Raw genomic sequence first — 18,507 nt, forward strand, 5'->3', positions numbered from 1 at the left:
ATATAAGAAGTAGATATAAGAGGGACGTAAGGGAAAGAATAGGCTGCCACAAAAACAGCAGGCTCATCACTCAGTGTGTTAACATGTGTTGAAAGGATGCCAGCTGTTGTAGTACATTAGAGCTTAGAGAGAGAGGGAGTGAGAGAGAGAGAGAGAACAAGAGAGAGAGAGAGAGAGAGAGAATGGGGGCAGTGCTAATAACTATAATAACTACAATAATACATTCAACCGTTCATCTACACGTGCACCTGAAAGGGTTTTATACTGTGGCTCGACAATCACATGTCAGCTGTTCTGGTGTGATGAGGAGATACATAAACATGCCAATTCATTCAAGTTGCATCTGCATGGCTTTCAGGAACAAATGTCATTCCATTAATATACTGAAGACTTTTTGTGAACCCACCTGTACTTAGCTGAAGCTCACACCAGACACTTCAACCTGTCTGCCACCTTCGTCCAATTTTAAAGCTGCATCCACTTGAAAATTAAAAATGTCATCTGATGTGGACTTGAAATTTGTTCCCAATAGTCCCTATATATATATATATGTATCAAAAGCAAATGGCTATAAAGTCAGAGGTTTACGTAGCCACTTTCAATTGTATCAGCATTTTATTTATTTATTTATTTTAAATTACACAGATTTTGACACTTTAAAAAAAAAAAAATCCTAAATATTTGTTTAAAACTTATGAACGTTTTTTTTTTCAGCACTCTATCTCCATGTTATTAAACTATATAAAAATTAAACATCGTTACACAGTAACATTTTTGTATATCATTCATTAATAAAAAAATTTTTTTTGCCATAAATTACTCAGGGAGTTATTTCTGACCTGAGGATGGCGCTCTGATGAAAGTCGTTTCCCTCCTTGTTTTACGTCAGTGGAAGGAGTTTTTTTTTTTTTTTTTTTTTACAGCGAACACCTCAGGCTGAGCTGCAGGCGGAGGAGGACCTCCGAGCCGGGAGGACCCCCAAACTCTCCAACCCTCCCCAGTAAAAACTGTTTCCTCTGCGCTCCTCTGCACCAAACACTGATTCCGTGATCCTCCAAGTGCATGAGATGATCTCATCAACAGGCTGTCAGGGGGGAGTGGATGTCAAGGAGTAGGATTATTTAGAGGACAGAAGAGCTGGAGAAGCGCACGCAGGGACTTTACGCACATCCGCGCCGCTTTGTGTTCGGCCGCTATGATTCAGACGGTCCGATAGGCTGAAGCATCTCGTCTCCGTGGGAGGATTATTATCGGAGCAGGATCCTGAGGAATATGCATCAGAGAGAAGTGTGGCATCTGTGGTGGCTGGCACTCACCGTATTGCCGCTGTCAGTCAGCGGATTTCCTGCAAACTCCGAGAGAAATGAGGGCAAAGACGCTGCAGCGTCCATTTCTGAGGTAAAGTCCTGCGCTGCCCTGGCACAAAGAGAGTGCAACTTTTATTTACAAGTACGGTTCAGTCATGTGGTTCAAAGACATATAAACTAGTTAATTTCACTTGTATTGATACGGTTTATAATATCAGTGCTAACACTTCTTGTTTATAATGCAATTCATTTAAAAGTGGGTTTTTTTGTATAAATGCATCAAAGATAATGATCAAAGATCGTTTTTTTTCCATGGAGCCCATCTCTTATCTCTCTGATGTGCCAAAACATTACAGTAAAGCCAAATGCTGGTGCATAAAATCAGCTCTCATCAGCATATAAAGATCACTCCATTATAAGCAAAAGAGAGTTTCTCTGGTTTAATCTAAATTCAAGTGTCATATTGGTATTGTTGTTGACAGGTGCATAGACCTCAGTGCAGGCAAAGCCTTAAAGCGATCTAAAAAGTAGATGAAGGAGGTGACCCAGCCCAAGGTATATTGTTTTATTGGCCAACAGCAAGTTCTAAAAATATCATGTAGCATGGCCCAAACATGGGAGTTACACTTCACTGTATTAATACAGTAGTAATACCGTAATAAGAAGGACATCTTGACCAAAAACGTTTAAAATAATTAGATTTTGATATCATGTTGCTCATAATGAAACCAGCAACTATTTTCAGAACAAGCTCTAGCATTTCTGAGTAAGGCTCTCAACAAAACAATGCCAATAATACATTTCATTCTTGTAAGTTTGTTTTTACATATGACTCCCAGAGAAAACAAGTTTTGACATACTTGGGATGAACGATTAAACCGCGTTAATGGGAATGTACACAAGTGTAAAAAAAAAATGCAGGCTTAACATCAAATAGGACTCCTACTCTGAATTTAAAAAGATTGAATGTATGCGTCTCACTCATTTCTATGCATGTGGTTAATTTGACTTTTTCAGTTGTGTGTGTATGTATCCAAAAGAAATAGAAAATTGAATAAATCCAGAAACAAATCAGAGTGGAAGCGTCACATTGCACAATGCAGTTAAGCAAGTATCATTTCATCAAACTCTGAAGCCAAATGAAACCAATAACAAAACCAAAATCAACCAGTGTAACCTTAAATATGATGAATGCAACACACAAGCACTCCTGATGTTAACTGTTTGGTCTTGCAATGATACAAGTTTGCACCACAAAATCATGTGCTGCATTGAAAGAGTAAAAACAGTTAATATCAAACCCAAGACATTGGTATACAGAGTGTTGAACAAAAGTGATACATCACATGGAGGTCACCTCCTTCATCACATTCTCCACGACTCGGCATATTCATGTGTGAGAAACATCGAGGAAATGAAGTCGAAGAAATGGAGTGGTTTGGGGAAATTGGAGGGAATTTAGCTGACATGGTTTGGGTAGAGTTGTTACCTTGATCCACTGATTAAACATTTCTCTCTGATGGGCCAGTGCTCTTCTAGGATGACAGTGCCCTCTTACATAGAGCCTACATGGAGAACTTCCAGGGGAGATTGAGGGGTTCTGAACTTGAGCCTTTATTCCCACCAAAGGAGGGAAAAACAACAGTCTTGGACGGTTAAATCTTCTATATCTAACCCTAACCGATATACATTTTCCGATCTGCTACACATATGCTCGCCTGGAATAATTATGTCGTGCTTTTTTTACACACCCCTGAGATGGACTGTACCATTTTATTTAAACCTTGAACGTCTCCTCTGTCCGCAGTCATTCCCATCATAGCAGTGACTCTCATTCCCTCTCCTCACGCACGCAGTCCAGTGTAAGTTACTGTAGTCGCTGGCTGTCTGACTTGGTCACTAATCTTTTTTTAACGTCAGAGTTTCTCACTTCGATGGTGTGTCAATGTATGAATTGTAATCTTATCTGGTTTGTAACTTTAAAACAAAAAAAAGGGAGGTGGGGTTAAAGGAAAACAACTTCCAGCATTTTTTTTAGTGTGAAATGGGAAATGAACTAAAAATTGTCACTTTATATCAATCAGTAAAAGTGCTTAATAATTCATAATGTGATTGCAAAATGGCAGTAAGCTTCAATGCTTTTCTTGTTTTCCAAATGACCATTCAGTAAATTTGAAGTTTTCCAGGCAAACAAGCCTTCAATTTACAAGCCATTCAAGCTTGCGTGTTAATCAATACCAGTGTGTAATGTTGTTTTGTTTTTTGTTGTGCTAATTTAACTATTGTCTCAGTAAATCACAAATTTAAGGCAACGATTAGAATGTAATTAAAGCCTACATTCAATTGATTTGCGAGTTTCACAAATCCATATTTTGTTTGCAGAAACTTAATAGATAAAGCCGCACCAGTGTGCACACATGAGGTTACGCCTGCACACAAACTGTTTATTCAAACCACAAAAATTAAAGCAATGTGTGACCCAACGTACATCTGACTCAAAATGATCGTTTTCTATCTTGTAATTTTGTTTGCAGACAAACCTCTTTTTTGGACACAGTGGTATGTGGGCCTGTTGAGTAGCATCCCCCTTCTCCTCTCACAAAGTGAAGAGACCAGTTGTCATTGAGAAATGTTGTCTCATTCTTGTCTGATGGAGGCTTCGAGCTGCTCAAACAATCCAGGGTCTCATCTGTCTGGATGGTATTAAGTGCCGTTAATAGAGGACATTGTCGGCAGGAGAAAAAAAATGGAGGAAGAAGTGCATCTGTCCTTCACAAAATAATCCTCACAGCAGTTACTCTCTCATAAGTGTCATGTTGAAACTGAAGCGACATTTTGAGAAAGGCGTCAAATACTTAAGCCAGTTCAAATTTAAGTTGTGTGCTATTCTGTGAAAGAGGAGCAGTTCTCAAATGTCCCACACCCTGATGAGAGCAATGATGAACCTGCAGGGTTATAAGATGTATATTAGGAGAGGTGCTTCCTGTGGTTTTTGTGTAAAGATTCTCAAAGGTTCCTAGGCGACGTGTCCACGATATTCTTACTGGGGTCACAGGAAGCTTAAAAATACACGAGATGGCGATGCATTAAATAAAGTCGATGTCCTCCAGCCTATCATGGGACTAAGACTCAAGACAATCACAAGCACTCTCACTCCAAGAGGCCATTTGGAGTCACCTAACATGCTTGTTTTATTACATCACCCTTTTAAAAACCTTCACAGGCAAAGAGAGAACGTGCAAATTCACACAGAAAGGCCGCGGCAGGTTCGCTGCATGCCAAGGAGGTTACTCCTGTCCCGCACAACCTCCTAACCCAATGGTGGCCGGCCATTCTCACCTCAGTGCAGCTATTCACAGTGTGGCAATCGTGTCCCCCGATTTTTCAGTGAGGGGCGCCGTGAAGTGGTCTGAGGTGGTCCTGCACACTTTCGACCCAGTAGAAGCTTCACTTCATCCAGTCCCACGTCAATCTATCAAACCCGGTCCAATCGAATGAACAATAAAGAACTAATTTAGATGCACAACTCCATTTTATTGTGACAGCAGCATCGACGATCTCTCTGGTCAGGGGACATTGAAGATTCAACCATCTGCTCATCCATCTTCTCTGTCACTTGATCCAATTCACAGTCGCAGGGTCATAGAGCCGATCCCAGTTGACTTTGTATGAAGACAAGAGTACATTTTAATGGCTGTACCTCATCATTACGTCAGAATATGACTTCAGGGTTTGGACTTGGTCTTAAAGGTTCAGGAGCATCTAGTTCTGATTACGTCCTTCGGAACCATGGTCTTCAAAAAGTCCATCTAATTCTTGAAAAAGTCCATAAAGCTCTATTCTTTAGCAGAGCTCTTCGGGCAGAGCGAAAACCAGGACAGACTTCGACTTTCAACAAGCAGCTCATTGGCTGTGAGAGATGTGATTGTGGGTATTTTTGCCCATTTTGAAAAGGATCACATGTGAAAATGGTCACTAACCATCCCAAATTCAGTAGCAACAAACATTCTAAGCTCTTCAGACGGTCTTTGAAATGCTAAATAAACCCTCAAATCTCTTGTGGAGAGATCAGAAAGCCCTGACCAGGAAGTTTTAAATATTTATTTTGAGATATACGCGTGCTTATCGCCACAGGAGAACGGTAATGTTTTCCTTGACAAAAAATGTTTGACCAAAACTTTGTGAACCTGGCAGACAGATGGGGAAATCCATTCTGCTGTATTCCACATCATCATACATTTAATTGAATCATCATGACATCCAGCCCTTCGCTCCTAATCTTTAAATTGGCTCCTGCCTCAACACTTTGGCATATTTTGAATAACTGGAATTTCAGTTGGAGTTATAAGAAAGGTGATAATTCTCTTCTCAAATAACACAGTGTGCCGAGTAGTCGGCGAACAGATGTCTGACGTGTCCATTGTAATTGTTTCCTGCATTTTCCTTAACGTAGCCTCACACGTCCATGCTTAATTTAGCCAAAAATAGCAGCTGCTGGATAAACTCAACCTTTTCTAGCGTTTTGTTATGCTGCAAGAACAGAACTCGGAGGTGTTTTGCTTTTTTTTTGTTTTTGAATAAATTAATGATGAGTGCCACTCTATTGATAGTTTGATGGACGTTATATAGTCTCAACAAACCACATGTCTACAGAATTGTCATTTGTGGAAAATCAACAAGACAAGTAACAGCTAGTGATACAAAATGAATGAACAATTCAATATTGCTTTGAAGAACCGAGATTTAATATATATATATATATATATATATATATATATATATATATATTGCTTCAGTAACCTTTGATTGAGACAAATGGTTGTTATTGCTGTCCCACTGCACATTAATTTAGAGTCATTCTGGTGGAACCTCCAAAGCATGGTTTGGAGTGTGCTAAGAAATTCAATGAAAACCCACTTATGCATATGGAGAACATGCTAAATCAATCCTCAAGCCCAGAGTTGAACCAAGGTTTTTTTGTTTTTTTTACTGTGAGGTGAGAGTGCTAACCACTACATTACAGTGCAGGCTCATTGTTTAAAATTCCAGTTAATCCATGACTTACAATATATCATTATCATGAAGAAATATTACAGAATTCTGCAGTTTCTTCGAACTCCAATAGTTTTCTTGTCTAATATGTACAACATCAACCATAATCACTGCCCTCTTCCTCTCAGTTCATAACAGAAAATGCCAATGGCGACGATCACCAGGATCTCCAACAACTCCAGCGAGAGAATCTGGTGCCAACTCTTCCCTCGGGTCTGTCTTCTCCCAGGTCCAGACACGACTGGTCTCAGCACCATTACCAGGGCCGGCTCCCCGGTCCCGAACCCAAAGAGGATCCCGAGACCTTCGTCCTGGATCTCAGGAACTTTCCAGAGCTTGCCAATGCAGACGTCGGTTCGCAGAACCCAAACATTCAGGTAGGCAGTGCGAATGCTGGAAGAAAACGGTTCTCTCCCATCCCTTGACTTTCTTCACGATCAGGTCGGATGTCACTGGGATGATTTGTTCATTTCATCACTGCATCAGCACAGGTGTTCCAGATTAAACTGGTGATCAGTGGGAGGCGGAGTGTATTTGAGTCATCTCCCTCCCACTTCAGTTTCATTCCTCTACACCGCGTATCTCTTTCATGCCCCATACGTCCCGTTTTGTACAGCTGGTTTGAGTCAGAGCAACGTCTTGGGTTACCTTACGCAAGACCTTTGAACAGCGGGGTGCTCAAATTCGTTCGTGAACCTCAGACATCTGCACAGGGTGTAAAAGAATCAAGAGCAAAAGAAAAAGAGGGAACAAGTGAAAATCTAAAACAGATGAGAGCCAAATATTAAAAGGACAAAGGGTATTTTTTCACCATGAATCTGCAGTGCTGTCTAATAGACAGTTAAAAAAAACTAAAAAACCTCTATTAATAAAAAGTCACTCTCGTTGGTTGGAAAAACAGAAGCCTAGATGAGCAGATGGAGGGGGGGGGGGACATGAATTTAATTTAAAGGGCTGTGGACATTAACACGATATCACATTACCACGTCAATTAATTAATGCTATTTTATTACCCGTTAACACTTCTTTTTGAGCGACCATTATTTCTTGACTGAATACACACACAGACACAAACCATTGGAGCAAGAAAAGGAAGAAAACAAAGCGATAAACAGAGGTCTTTCAGAGGCGTAATGTCAAAAATAAGTAAATGAAAGTTTCTCTATGTTGTTCACTTTATTACTAGTTCATAAAATAATCAAACTTAATGGCGTGTCTTCGTGCTCCTGTTGGTCGGTTCTTCCCAGCAGCAGTTACAACTACTTAAATGTCCTGATAAGGTCCAAATATGCTCAACGTTAAATTCACAGACAGATATGAATGGAGTCTTCTGTCCATTATCTGCCCTCATTATGTGTGGAATTTGGTACATTTCTTGAGCGCTTACAGATGCGTAACACGTTGACTAGTACTAATCACAGAAAAGAATGAATTTAGATTTAAATAATGACCATATTAAATATTTATGAATGATAACATTTTTGTTTGACATCACAATCTTTTTGTTATTCATGTGGCAACTAAAACAACGTAATGCTTTTTATGTTTTTTTTTTGTTTGTTTTTTTTAATCTCAATATGCAGGAATGTTTGCGCCACTGTGAGCTGTGTGCTTTGGTGATGTCACCATTGCAGCATGTTAATGCTAACAGTACTAACGCCTTAACCATGTTCAAACATGCAAGCTGAGAATAACAATTTATGGGAGGGATACTTGATACCAATAATTCATCCGCAGCGCAGTCGTGCACAGGCAGCACATGCGAGTAGTAACTTTACTCGTGCTGCCTAACAGGCTGTCACCATCAGGACACTTTGCTGAAGCTGAAGCTTCATTCATTTTTGAAAGGTAGAATGGACAGCATTCAAGCTTTTTATGCTTATTTTAAGAAATTTCTGGCTGAATTCAATCTTTATTTCACACTGTGCTAATAAGGTGCATAAAAGTTTTTGTTGTTAAACAAAAAAAGAAGACAAAGTATTAAAAAGAAACAACCCAAAAAAACCTTATGAGAAGCTGTGAAAAGGACAAATTCGTTAATGAAACTTCCAACAGAACAGATTCAAAGGTGGCCATTATTCTACATCAACCGTTACTGGTGTTCAGAGTGAAAGGTGAACAGGGACGGAAGCATAAGAAACTGAGAGCATACTGGCGTTACAGAGTGGAAACATGCAGTTCTGAAACAACAGATACCTGCAGGACGATACAAGGAGGGGACAGAAACATGAAACTGTGTATGCGTGCGTGTGTCTATGTGTGTGCATGCTGTTTACAAGAGCGCAGCATGGAGTTTGTCAAAACAAACTATCATCACATCTTTCCATTCCATTACATTCTTTATCATATTCTGAGTCTTCTCCTGCACAATGCTGTTCTTTCATAAAGCTAGAGTTCCATTATCTGATTTTGGAATAAAAAAAAAGACGGAGTTATTGTAGGGCCATCTATTCCCACATCACGTCTGAAAGATTAAACCAACATGTGAAGTCGGGGAACAGGAGAACATAAGGAGCCTTGTGAAGCTTTGCTTCTGAACTTTTATGCAGTGAAAACTTGTACGACACAAGAAAAAAAAAAACAGCTCAATCTGTTTGGCTTGTATCCTGCTCAAGAGAAAGACAAAACCTTCAGCATTTAAATTTGTCGCATTTTATTCAGTTTGAAATGTATAAGGGCAAAATTGCACTATCTGCACTATTTTGTTTTAGCTGGATGATAGACTAATTTATTGCATTACTGCTAATTCCATCCATCCATTCAAATGACCTATCTTCAATCCAAATGTATGATCTTCAATATCAGCTGCTTGTTTCTTGTTGTTGTTCTTCATCTTTTGTCTTGAAAATTGCATCTCTGGGTGGAAATGTTGTAAAGGTCTGAACCGCTGTCTCTCTTCTGGACACACTTCACATTCCTGTCATGTGTGGACCTTTTAGACCACAGTTGTAACACACTTAAAACATGCTGTCTTTCTCTTGGCTCCTCATTCATCTGTTCGAGCTTGCTGGCACTCATCATGTTATCGTCACTCCATTTGGAAATAAGCTTGTCGGTGCTTTTGTAAGTCTGCAGGTTTGTCTTGAACTAATCTCTTATCGCCTTTTCTCTTCGTCTCACATACATAAAAGGCTTTAATGACTCAGACAAGTGTTTTGGTATCATTATGTGTGATCGTCACGGTAAAATCACATAATCCCAAGAGTTTTATTTGTTAATTTGAGAATCCCAGAGAGATCGTGGAGCATGTTTGATCCTTGTTACTAACATTAATCTTTGTACCTGCTGTTTATTCTACAGATTAGATCAGAAAAAACGGATAACCCACGTCCTGTAACACATTAAAATCATTTGCAGTCTTGATTCTTGTTGAGGTATTGACGTGAACCACATCAGTAAATCGACGTGACTCTCATTCAACTATAGAAAGCGCAGAGAAGCGGAGCAAGGACATTTCAACTCAGCTTTTCCAGACATCCTTGTTTTAATTTATGGTGCACAAACAAACAGAATTACTTCAAAGAGCCTTAAGAAATATCCCAGGGACAAAACCTTCACTCCCTTATGCGAACGCTCTTTTGTATATTCTTTTACTGGATAACAGCTTGCAGTCATTTGGTCTCGCAAACGTCTCCAGAGGAATCCCAGCACTCTCTCAAGCTTCTCCAGATGTAATGGTCTTCTGGTATGGACCGTAGTCTTTTGCCCCAAAAGGTTTCCGCCAGGATTTATGTCAAGGCTTTGTGCAGGCCAGTAAATAACGTGCACTTTGGTCTTTTGGAGGTAGGTCCTCACCAGACATGTGTTTGAGAAATGTTTGGGGACGTTGTTGTGTTAGGAGACTAAATAATGACTCTGACCCAATTTTACTGCTGACTGCCGATTGTATTCTTGAGGAAGCTTCACAAATCTTTTCTTTCTTTTTATGGTTATTTTCCACCTTGAAGAGTCTCCCAGCTCCAAATGCACAGAAGCATCAGAACAACATGATACTCCCACCACCATCTCACTGTGGGGATTTATGTTTTATCGGCGGCTCCCTTCTTTATCAAAACAAAAGCAACTATATTCAAACAGTTCATTTTTCCAAGAGGACTATAATTTTCGAAATATATTCGTCAATCTGTCTTCCTTTTCGGGACTCGGTGATTATCTTCCTTGAGACTGCAATTCCAGACTTGGCTGAGTCGATCTTTAGGGTTTTTGCAGTTGTTTAGAGGTCTTTGGACAAACCAATGACTAGTTTTCTATAAAGCCTCCTACTAGGCTTTGATAGTTCTCAACTCCATTCTTGACATTTATGAGTTCATTGATGACTGTATATCCATCTGCAGCTTTGTAATTATAATTTTCCTTTATTATAACATGTGTAGAGATAAGTGTCAGCTTTTTGGATGGGAGTAGTGTTATTGATTATAGTTTTTTTTGTATGTTCAGAAATGTATCATGTTTATGCAAATGTAAACAACATGTTCTCAAAAGGTAGCTGGTATATTTACATATGGTTTTTTTAAGATCCTTAGCTCTGTTTAAAAAAAAAAAAGTTCTTTGAAAAGTTTATAGGACAACTAAAATTACATAATGCATACGTTTGTGCAGTGAAATGTCTCTATTGCTGTCCATACTTTTGTTTTAACTACAGTGTGGGCCTGGATCTTAAGTTTATTCTTTTGTACATTTGTTTTTCTCCATAATCAAAAATAAGTTGTAATCACTGCAGATTTTAGTTGTGATTTTTCTAAGTTATTATATTGTAATTCCAAGAATTAAATTAAAAATGTTCTTGTCATCCTAAATTATGAATCGCCTGAAAAGACCAAAGAACAGAATGGTGTATCCTTGGTCAAGAGGACCTTCACCATGCAAAGCTTCCAGTGAGTTTTAGACATCCTGCTCTGCAGAAACTCTTCATTGGAATCAGGTGTGCCGGAGCTGGAAAACCTCTAAAACAGGCCCAGCAGCGGTCTCACAAGACCGGGACTGGGACACACTTCAGGAGTTCTGCTTTCTGTCACCGCTGACGGCAAATTGAGGAGACTTGGGACAAAATCAAGTTCCAGATGAGTTTTGAAATATTTAATAGCAACTAAATACTGTTGCAGCAGTTTATTTAAAGTCCTGGATGTTGTGAGGGCAGGCCGCCTTGGACCATTCCGTTATTTTCCAGAATACCTCACAGATCCTTAAACACATTTATTTCGAGGCAATCGAGACGCCAAGTCAATACTATAAACTCTTTATGATGTTTGTCAAACTATTCCGAAAGATCCCGCTGAAAGGCAGCCCCACCATGTAAGGCCATTGAAAATCATAATTCCTGTAGTAAAGGGTGAATGGAGCATCACAATTCGGTTTTCCACGCTTCTTTCAGGTTACCATCGAGGTGGTAGAGGACACACCCACCGAGACAGAAGTGGAGATGGACCTGGCCATGGAGGGCCAGCGCAATGACTGGTCGGTATCATCCTCAGAATGGGTCAACAGCCACAAGAAGCTGTTCTGGCCGCTGTTCTGGGAGTACCCAGAGCAGATGGGAAACGGTCTGGGAATTGCCAGCCTGGAAGAGCAGACCGAGGACTACCACTACGATCCAGAGGACCCGGTTCTGAGCGGGGTCGGGGGAGACTGGGGACGGCACTGGAATCAAGAGTGGGACACTAAGGATAATTTTGGTAAGAAAGTGCTGAAACGGCTCATCTTCTTGCAGCCAGTAGAATTTAAGATTATGCTGCTTTGAAATGGAGACATAGTGGGCCATAATCCTACTTGCCACAAAAAAAAAAAAAAAAAATTCATTCATTTCACCATTGAAAAGCAATGAACAGCTTAAGTGTTATTGTTTGAATTCACTGTTTTACAAAACACAGAATAATATTCAATCATTATTAAATAAAAAGAACCACAACCAACATTTGGATCATGATAGAATTTGAAACTCGGGGTCAGTGTTTCTGTTATCTGGAAACGGACCCACTTTATAAATAGTCTATTTCTCGTAATATATAATTCAATGTGTTTTATTTCTAACATATTACTGCGGAAATAGTGAGCACGCATTCAGCTGCCGCATTGAGCTCCAGGTGTTGAGAAAATGTTGGCACTTAAACCAGCTCTTACTTCGCTTGAAGGCTGTGCAAACAGGGTTAGGGTTTGCTCGTATACAGCCATCATTACCCTCACTGCAAGAATACTTTCACTCAACCCCCAACCCACATCCCCCGCAGCCTTTTGAAGTTTTTCTGAACTCCCCCATCCTCCTGAAAAGCGTTGGTTAAACACAGAGGAGCATGTCTCAGAGGTCCCATACCGCTGTTACCCCGCTCTTTTCAGTCGCTCCTTAATTGCATAACACACATACACCAGCTGAGGAAGGAATTCACGAGGCTACCTTTAAAGAGCGCTCCGAATACATGTCTCCGTAGTTTTGTTTTGTTTTTTTCTCCCCACTGTCTTCTCCTCCCCTTCACTGTCTATGTTTTTGCTCTATTTTTCAGAATATGAGGAGTGGAGCGACTGGGCTCCGTGCAGTATGACCTGTGGGCTTGGCACCCAGAAACGTACCCGAGCTTGTGGCTATGCGTGTACTGCGACTGAGTCACGTGCGTGTGATCTGGAGAGCTGTGCTGGTAAGAAGCCTGAGTGTCTGACCTGAGTGGTGGTAAACAACCAATTGGAAAGTGTTCAAATGCGAAGATGCAAGTACATATTTGAGATTTGTTATTTAACAGTATCTATAATATCTAGTTGGGATACTGGAGCAGTGTATAACCACTTTGCAAATGTGTGAAGATGTACATAGTAAAGAAATTAATTACACCCGTATAAATGACAATAAATAGTTTTACAAATCACTGTTGCCCGTTGGTAATCTTGAGTGATTCAGACTTAAATAAACAAATTAATCATAAGTGGATTCTCTTAAAGTGAGTATGTGTTGCATGACTTGAATTGTTTTTTACAACAGTACATGGGTGGACTGATCAGCACTGTTGCCTCACAGCAAGACTTTTTTCAGGGCTGATGGGATTTTTCTGAGTACCGGGTATGCATTTTCTGAGTATGTATGTCACCACTGTGGCTGTGTGTGTGCGTGTGTATTACACACACACACACACACACTCATTCCTGTCATAACCGTTCAAGACTTCTGGTGAATTAAGTAAAGTGAACTGTATTAATGAAGTTCCTTTGGGTTGTGACGTCTTCTGAGAGTGTTTTTAAGGTCAACTTTCAGTTTGCTCAGTAGATTTGTTTGCCAATACTGTTCAGACCGTGCCACTTTCAAATGTTTGCATACTTTCAATTGCCAAGTGGTTTAATTATTTATTTTCGGTACACTCGCTTATTTTTATTTCATCCACACTGAACCTCTCATCATAGTCTACAAAACTCTCGATTTCCCTTGGTTACTTTTTTGTTTGTGTTCTTGACTGGTGTCCATATCGCTCCGCCATCAGACCCTCTTGTCTGTCGGCTGCTCCCTTCGGGGGTCGAGCTCATGTTCACCACATTTCCTGTCTTCGCTACCGTTACACCAATCATGCTCTCCATCATTCTTCTTTGAGATCCTCTGCTTCTAATCCTACCTCGCAGCTCCATCTCCATCATCCTTTATCCAATATATTATCCAATATATGCACTTTGTCCCCTCCTCCTTTGTCCTCACCATCTCAACTTGGTCTCACTTGCTTTATCTTGTCTGTTCTAATTTAGCTGATACTATTCGTTTTTCACACATCAGGGCAGACGCTTCGTCCCTATACTTTCTTCTCTCTTACGTGCTGCCCATTGTTGAAGGATGACAGAAATCTACACATTAAATCATCTACCTCACTTTTCCACCTGCCTCCCCCTCATTTACACACATGTATTTTGTCTAGTTTTGACTCACTCTGGTTCCTCTTCTCTCACTGTCCACAGAGACTGCTGATTCTCTTATATACCCCACCCTGACACTGAACACATTTGCCTGCATAATTCAACACTGTCTCGCTGTCCTCATACATGTCCAGCACCACTCTTGCATACTTTTCTGCCACTCCCGACTTCCTCACGCAGTACCACAATCCTTCTACTGGCACTGTATCATGTTCTTTCTTTAGCCCCTCAGAGATTTGGTGCAGCTCCTTCACGTCACAGTTTTTTTCTTGTTTCTTATTCAGTCATTCCATACAGGGTAAACACAGAGACAGGCCATCACACCAGCATTCAGTCGATTTAAAGAGTTCCCAGAGGAAACCCAGCACTCAAAGAGAGAATAAGCAAGCACCACACAGAAAGGAAATGAAGTGATGAATTACATATTTCAATGGATTTCCTTTTTAGCTTTTCATACATATTTCTTTATTTTAATTCACTCATATTCATTTTAACACTCCTTTCAGTCAGATATTTTTGAATGACAAAATATTTCAATTAGTTGTGTTTTTGTGGCTGTGTGACAAAATAAAGAAACTGCCAACAACGTCCTTCCGCCTTCTCCACAGACACAGGTTATGCAGTGACCGAGCAAACTCCCCTCCAGGCGACCAGGAGCACAGAGTCTCTGCATTCAAGTAAGTATGGAGTACGTGTGCATCAAGGTCATTCTTTATGTTGCTGGCTAGGATATGGACCTTTATGTTCCCTTTACTGGTATCCTTCACACTCAGTCACACTCCGAGAGCCTGTTTTTTATATTTAGAAATCTCCCTGCCCAGCATGCTGGAGCACTGCGCCACTGAATCACAACCAAACACTGACCTGCCTCCCAGAAATGTTTGAATAGTTTTCTGCTTTTCATTTTATGGCTCTCCCGCTGCTAAGTACAGGCCAAAATGTGAAAGTTCTGTTTCCTCCGCAAACATAACAAAAGCTCCTACAGAGAGGGAACTTGAGCCAGTGTCAGACATTCTCCTTCTCAACACTACATCAACAATAGAAAGCAAATGCAGAGTAGAACTTTTTTTTCTCAAGGCACTTTCTCAGTTTTCTTTCTTTTTTTTGCTTGACAAATAAATCATCAATGAAAGAACACTTTTTTTTATTATTATATTTGATGGTTGAAGCCAAGATTTAAGTTCTTTAATAGGCATTTTGCTCTATAAGCTTTTCAATTTTAGTGATAATATATCAACAGACTTGTAGTGTGCACTTCTAGACTAGCTTTTTAGTCAATCGACAGCCAAATTGTGGTCAGATTGGTCCTCTTAAAGAGTAAATCTTAGTGAACCGATAAATCTATCAACATCTGTGCTGCATTTAAACTGAAATAACTTTATCTGGAGGATGAAGACCAAAACAAGTTGTACTGATGCAGATCAAATGCATATAAATCCACTCATTGTAAAGAAATCCTGTCTCTGTGTACAGGTTGGCTGTTGGAATATTGTACATTATCCAAACAATGTTAAAGCAGGTTATCTGCTTTAACATTGTTTGTATGCTTTGGCTTGTATAGTCGAGTCAAAACACACATCTCCCTTCACAAATATTTTTTTCTCTTTTTTTATTGTATATGTAGCTACAGTCTTCATAATATTTAGATCTTGTGAGGTTCATAAGGGCAAACTGGGGGAGGGGTCATAGTCTGATATGTAAAAACGAGGCAGACCCCAAGCTTGGGTTTTCCTACTTTTTTTTTTTTTTTTTTTTTAGCTTGTGTGCTGCAACCATTTGTGGCGAAGTCTGTTGGAAAAGGAAATTTAAAATTCATTCAGATTTAAACTTTAAACTTTAAAATCTCCTGAATGAGTATTCTTAGCAGGTCCTCAGACAAACTATTATCAGTTCATTTGTATGTATTGAGTGAACAACCAGACTGTGAATGATTTGATATTCTACTTTGGGATGCACAAGTGGGAATCATGGTTATTTGTTAAAGGGGGTCATATTGCGAAAAATTCCCATTCTTTTTAGTACTTGTTTCAATTTTTGAAAAGTCTTGCTCCAACAAGCGAATCAGAAATCAAACCCTGTATACATTTATGGTTTTACATTAAATGAAGATAATCGCAGACAAGAAAACTAGTTACATGAAAGATGTTGCAGTGTTCAGTTTCATTCTTTTCAACCTTCTCCTCCCCCAAACCAGATGTTGACAGCTGTGAAAAGTGGCTAAGCTGTAAAAATGACTTCCTCCAGAAGTATCTGCACCAAGTCCTCACCGAGCTGCCCAGTTGCCCCTGCTCCTACCCCTCCGAGGTCGTCTACAGTGCTGTCAACATCCAAGACGTCAAACTTATGAAGCCCTACCGCTGGAAGGATGCAAGTGGACCCAAAGAACGCCTGGACATCTACAAACCCTCGGCCAGGTTTTGCATCCGGTCAATGCTATCATATGACAGCACGACATTGGCAGCGCAGCACTGTTGCTATGACGATCAGTTGAAATTGATCACTAGAGGAAAGGGAGCCGGAGCCCCTAATTTGATCAGTACGGAGTTTTCTCCAGAGCTGCACTATAAGGTGGATGTTCTGCCTTGGATCCTGTGCAAAGGAGACTGGAGTCGTTTTCATTCGATACGGCCGCCCAATAATGGACTGGACTGCAGTGAAAACCCCACCGACCAAGTGTTTCAGGTGGAGCTTCAAGAGGCCAGGGAATACTGACATTGTGAGATTGTGTAGTCACAACAAAAGGGGAAGACTGACAGGAAGTGTACAAGGTGGCTGGTCGTCGAAATCGCCACTCTTCTGGCCTCAATCCTCCAGATGAGACTCAGCTGGACCTTTACTGTTGAAACACCATTGGTCTTCTACATCAACTAAATTACTGTGGCTTAAAAACAGAGACAAACCTTTTATAACTTACACAGAAAATTGATGGATAACAAATGTGATTGGGGAAGCTTTTTTTTTTTATACTTACCTGGAGAGCTGGAGAAGGTGATAATAAAGACGTATGTTGACAAATGTTTTATACTCAGCTGATCCCTGTTTGTTGCTGCTACTCTGTCTGGATGTCATGGACTGAAGTGAAAGTGTTGGATGGCAATCACAGTTGTGTGTACAGTATGTGTGTGTGTGTTTTTATTTGTGTAAACAGAATGAGCATATTTATTGGCCTATGAACTTTTTTTTTAATGATTCCTGAAAAGAAAGTCATACCGAGCTGCTAAATGATGAATAAAATCAAACAGACCATTGGACTATAAATTGTCTCCTTGTTTGTAAGGACCACAACTTTCATTGGAAAGAAACTCTTGAAATTCCCACTTTTGGATGGATTTATGTAAATATGGCTGAGTAGAATATAATTATTGTATATCTATATAGTTCATAAACTCCTAAAATGTGTCATTTACATGTTAGAACACTAACCACTGTCTGTCACAATTAAGAGTAACATTAATGTCTAAACATGTAATTTAAATCACCTTTTTGTATCTGAGTAGTACAGGGTTAAGGTCGTTGCGACTTCAGGGAACATTCAGGTTATTTACATTCAAGTCTCCAAATTAACATCTGATCATTTGAAGCAATTTGTCTTCACTTCAGAACATCTGGGGGGGGATAGCTTCACAAATGTCTTAAAATCATACGAATTGGGTAAACCCAATAGGATATAGATACATTTACATGTATTGTGACTGGGGGAAAAGCCTTTTGTTGGAAAGACTTAATAGTTGCTATAATCAGGACCTTATCATAGGTCGACAACTGGAATTTCTGTATATGTATCCATAAAATATTCTCAACAGGATAACTTGTATTCCCAGTATATTCTTGGGACATTCTTTAGTATACTTTTATTCAAAATAACATTTTACAACCACACAGTGATAGAAATGGACCTGTATAAAATGATCTCTGTCGAAAGGGGGGTAAATATGTCTTACTGTAAAAGACAGAGCTAACAACCTGCAGGACAAACACTGAATCTAAATTACAGCTGATTATGTGGGATAAATGTTTTCAAAGGCCAAAAATTCAGATTCTTGTTATTTATTTATTTATATTTCCAAAAAAGAGTCTTGTAGTCATATTTTAGTTTTTGGCAGAAAACTCTCATCCACAATCATCAGCTCTTAAAGTATTGGCTTGGCATTTCCAATAAAAGTTGTGTTATTTCTTCCAGATGGACCACGATGCTCCAGGAATACTCAGGCACTTTCCAAGTAGGACAGTTAGGGTTTAACTAGTGGATTCTTACTGTGTCTCCTTAATT

General features: G+C 39.7%; 1 protein-coding gene across 1 annotated transcript; it reads left to right on the forward strand.

The window, feature by feature from the left end:
- The first annotated feature begins 1,048 nt into the window (after positions 1-1,048).
- LOC308142103 (isthmin-2-like) lies at positions 1,049-17,495 on the forward strand. Its single transcript, XM_080512418.1, has 6 exons — positions 1,049-1,398; positions 6,488-6,736; positions 11,731-12,031; positions 12,854-12,985; positions 14,846-14,914; positions 16,432-17,495. The coding sequence occupies exons 1-6, from the start codon at positions 1,273-1,275 to the stop codon at positions 16,947-16,949; spliced, it is 1,395 nt and encodes a 464-aa protein (XP_080368544.1). The 5' UTR covers positions 1,049-1,272; the 3' UTR covers positions 16,950-17,495.
- Positions 17,496-18,507: the final 1,012 nt, after the last annotated feature.

The sequence above is a fragment of the Blennius ocellaris genome (assembly GCF_963422515.1).
Source record: "Blennius ocellaris genome assembly, chromosome: 17".
In the NCBI taxonomy this organism is placed as follows: domain Eukaryota; kingdom Metazoa; phylum Chordata; class Actinopteri; order Blenniiformes; family Blenniidae; genus Blennius; species Blennius ocellaris.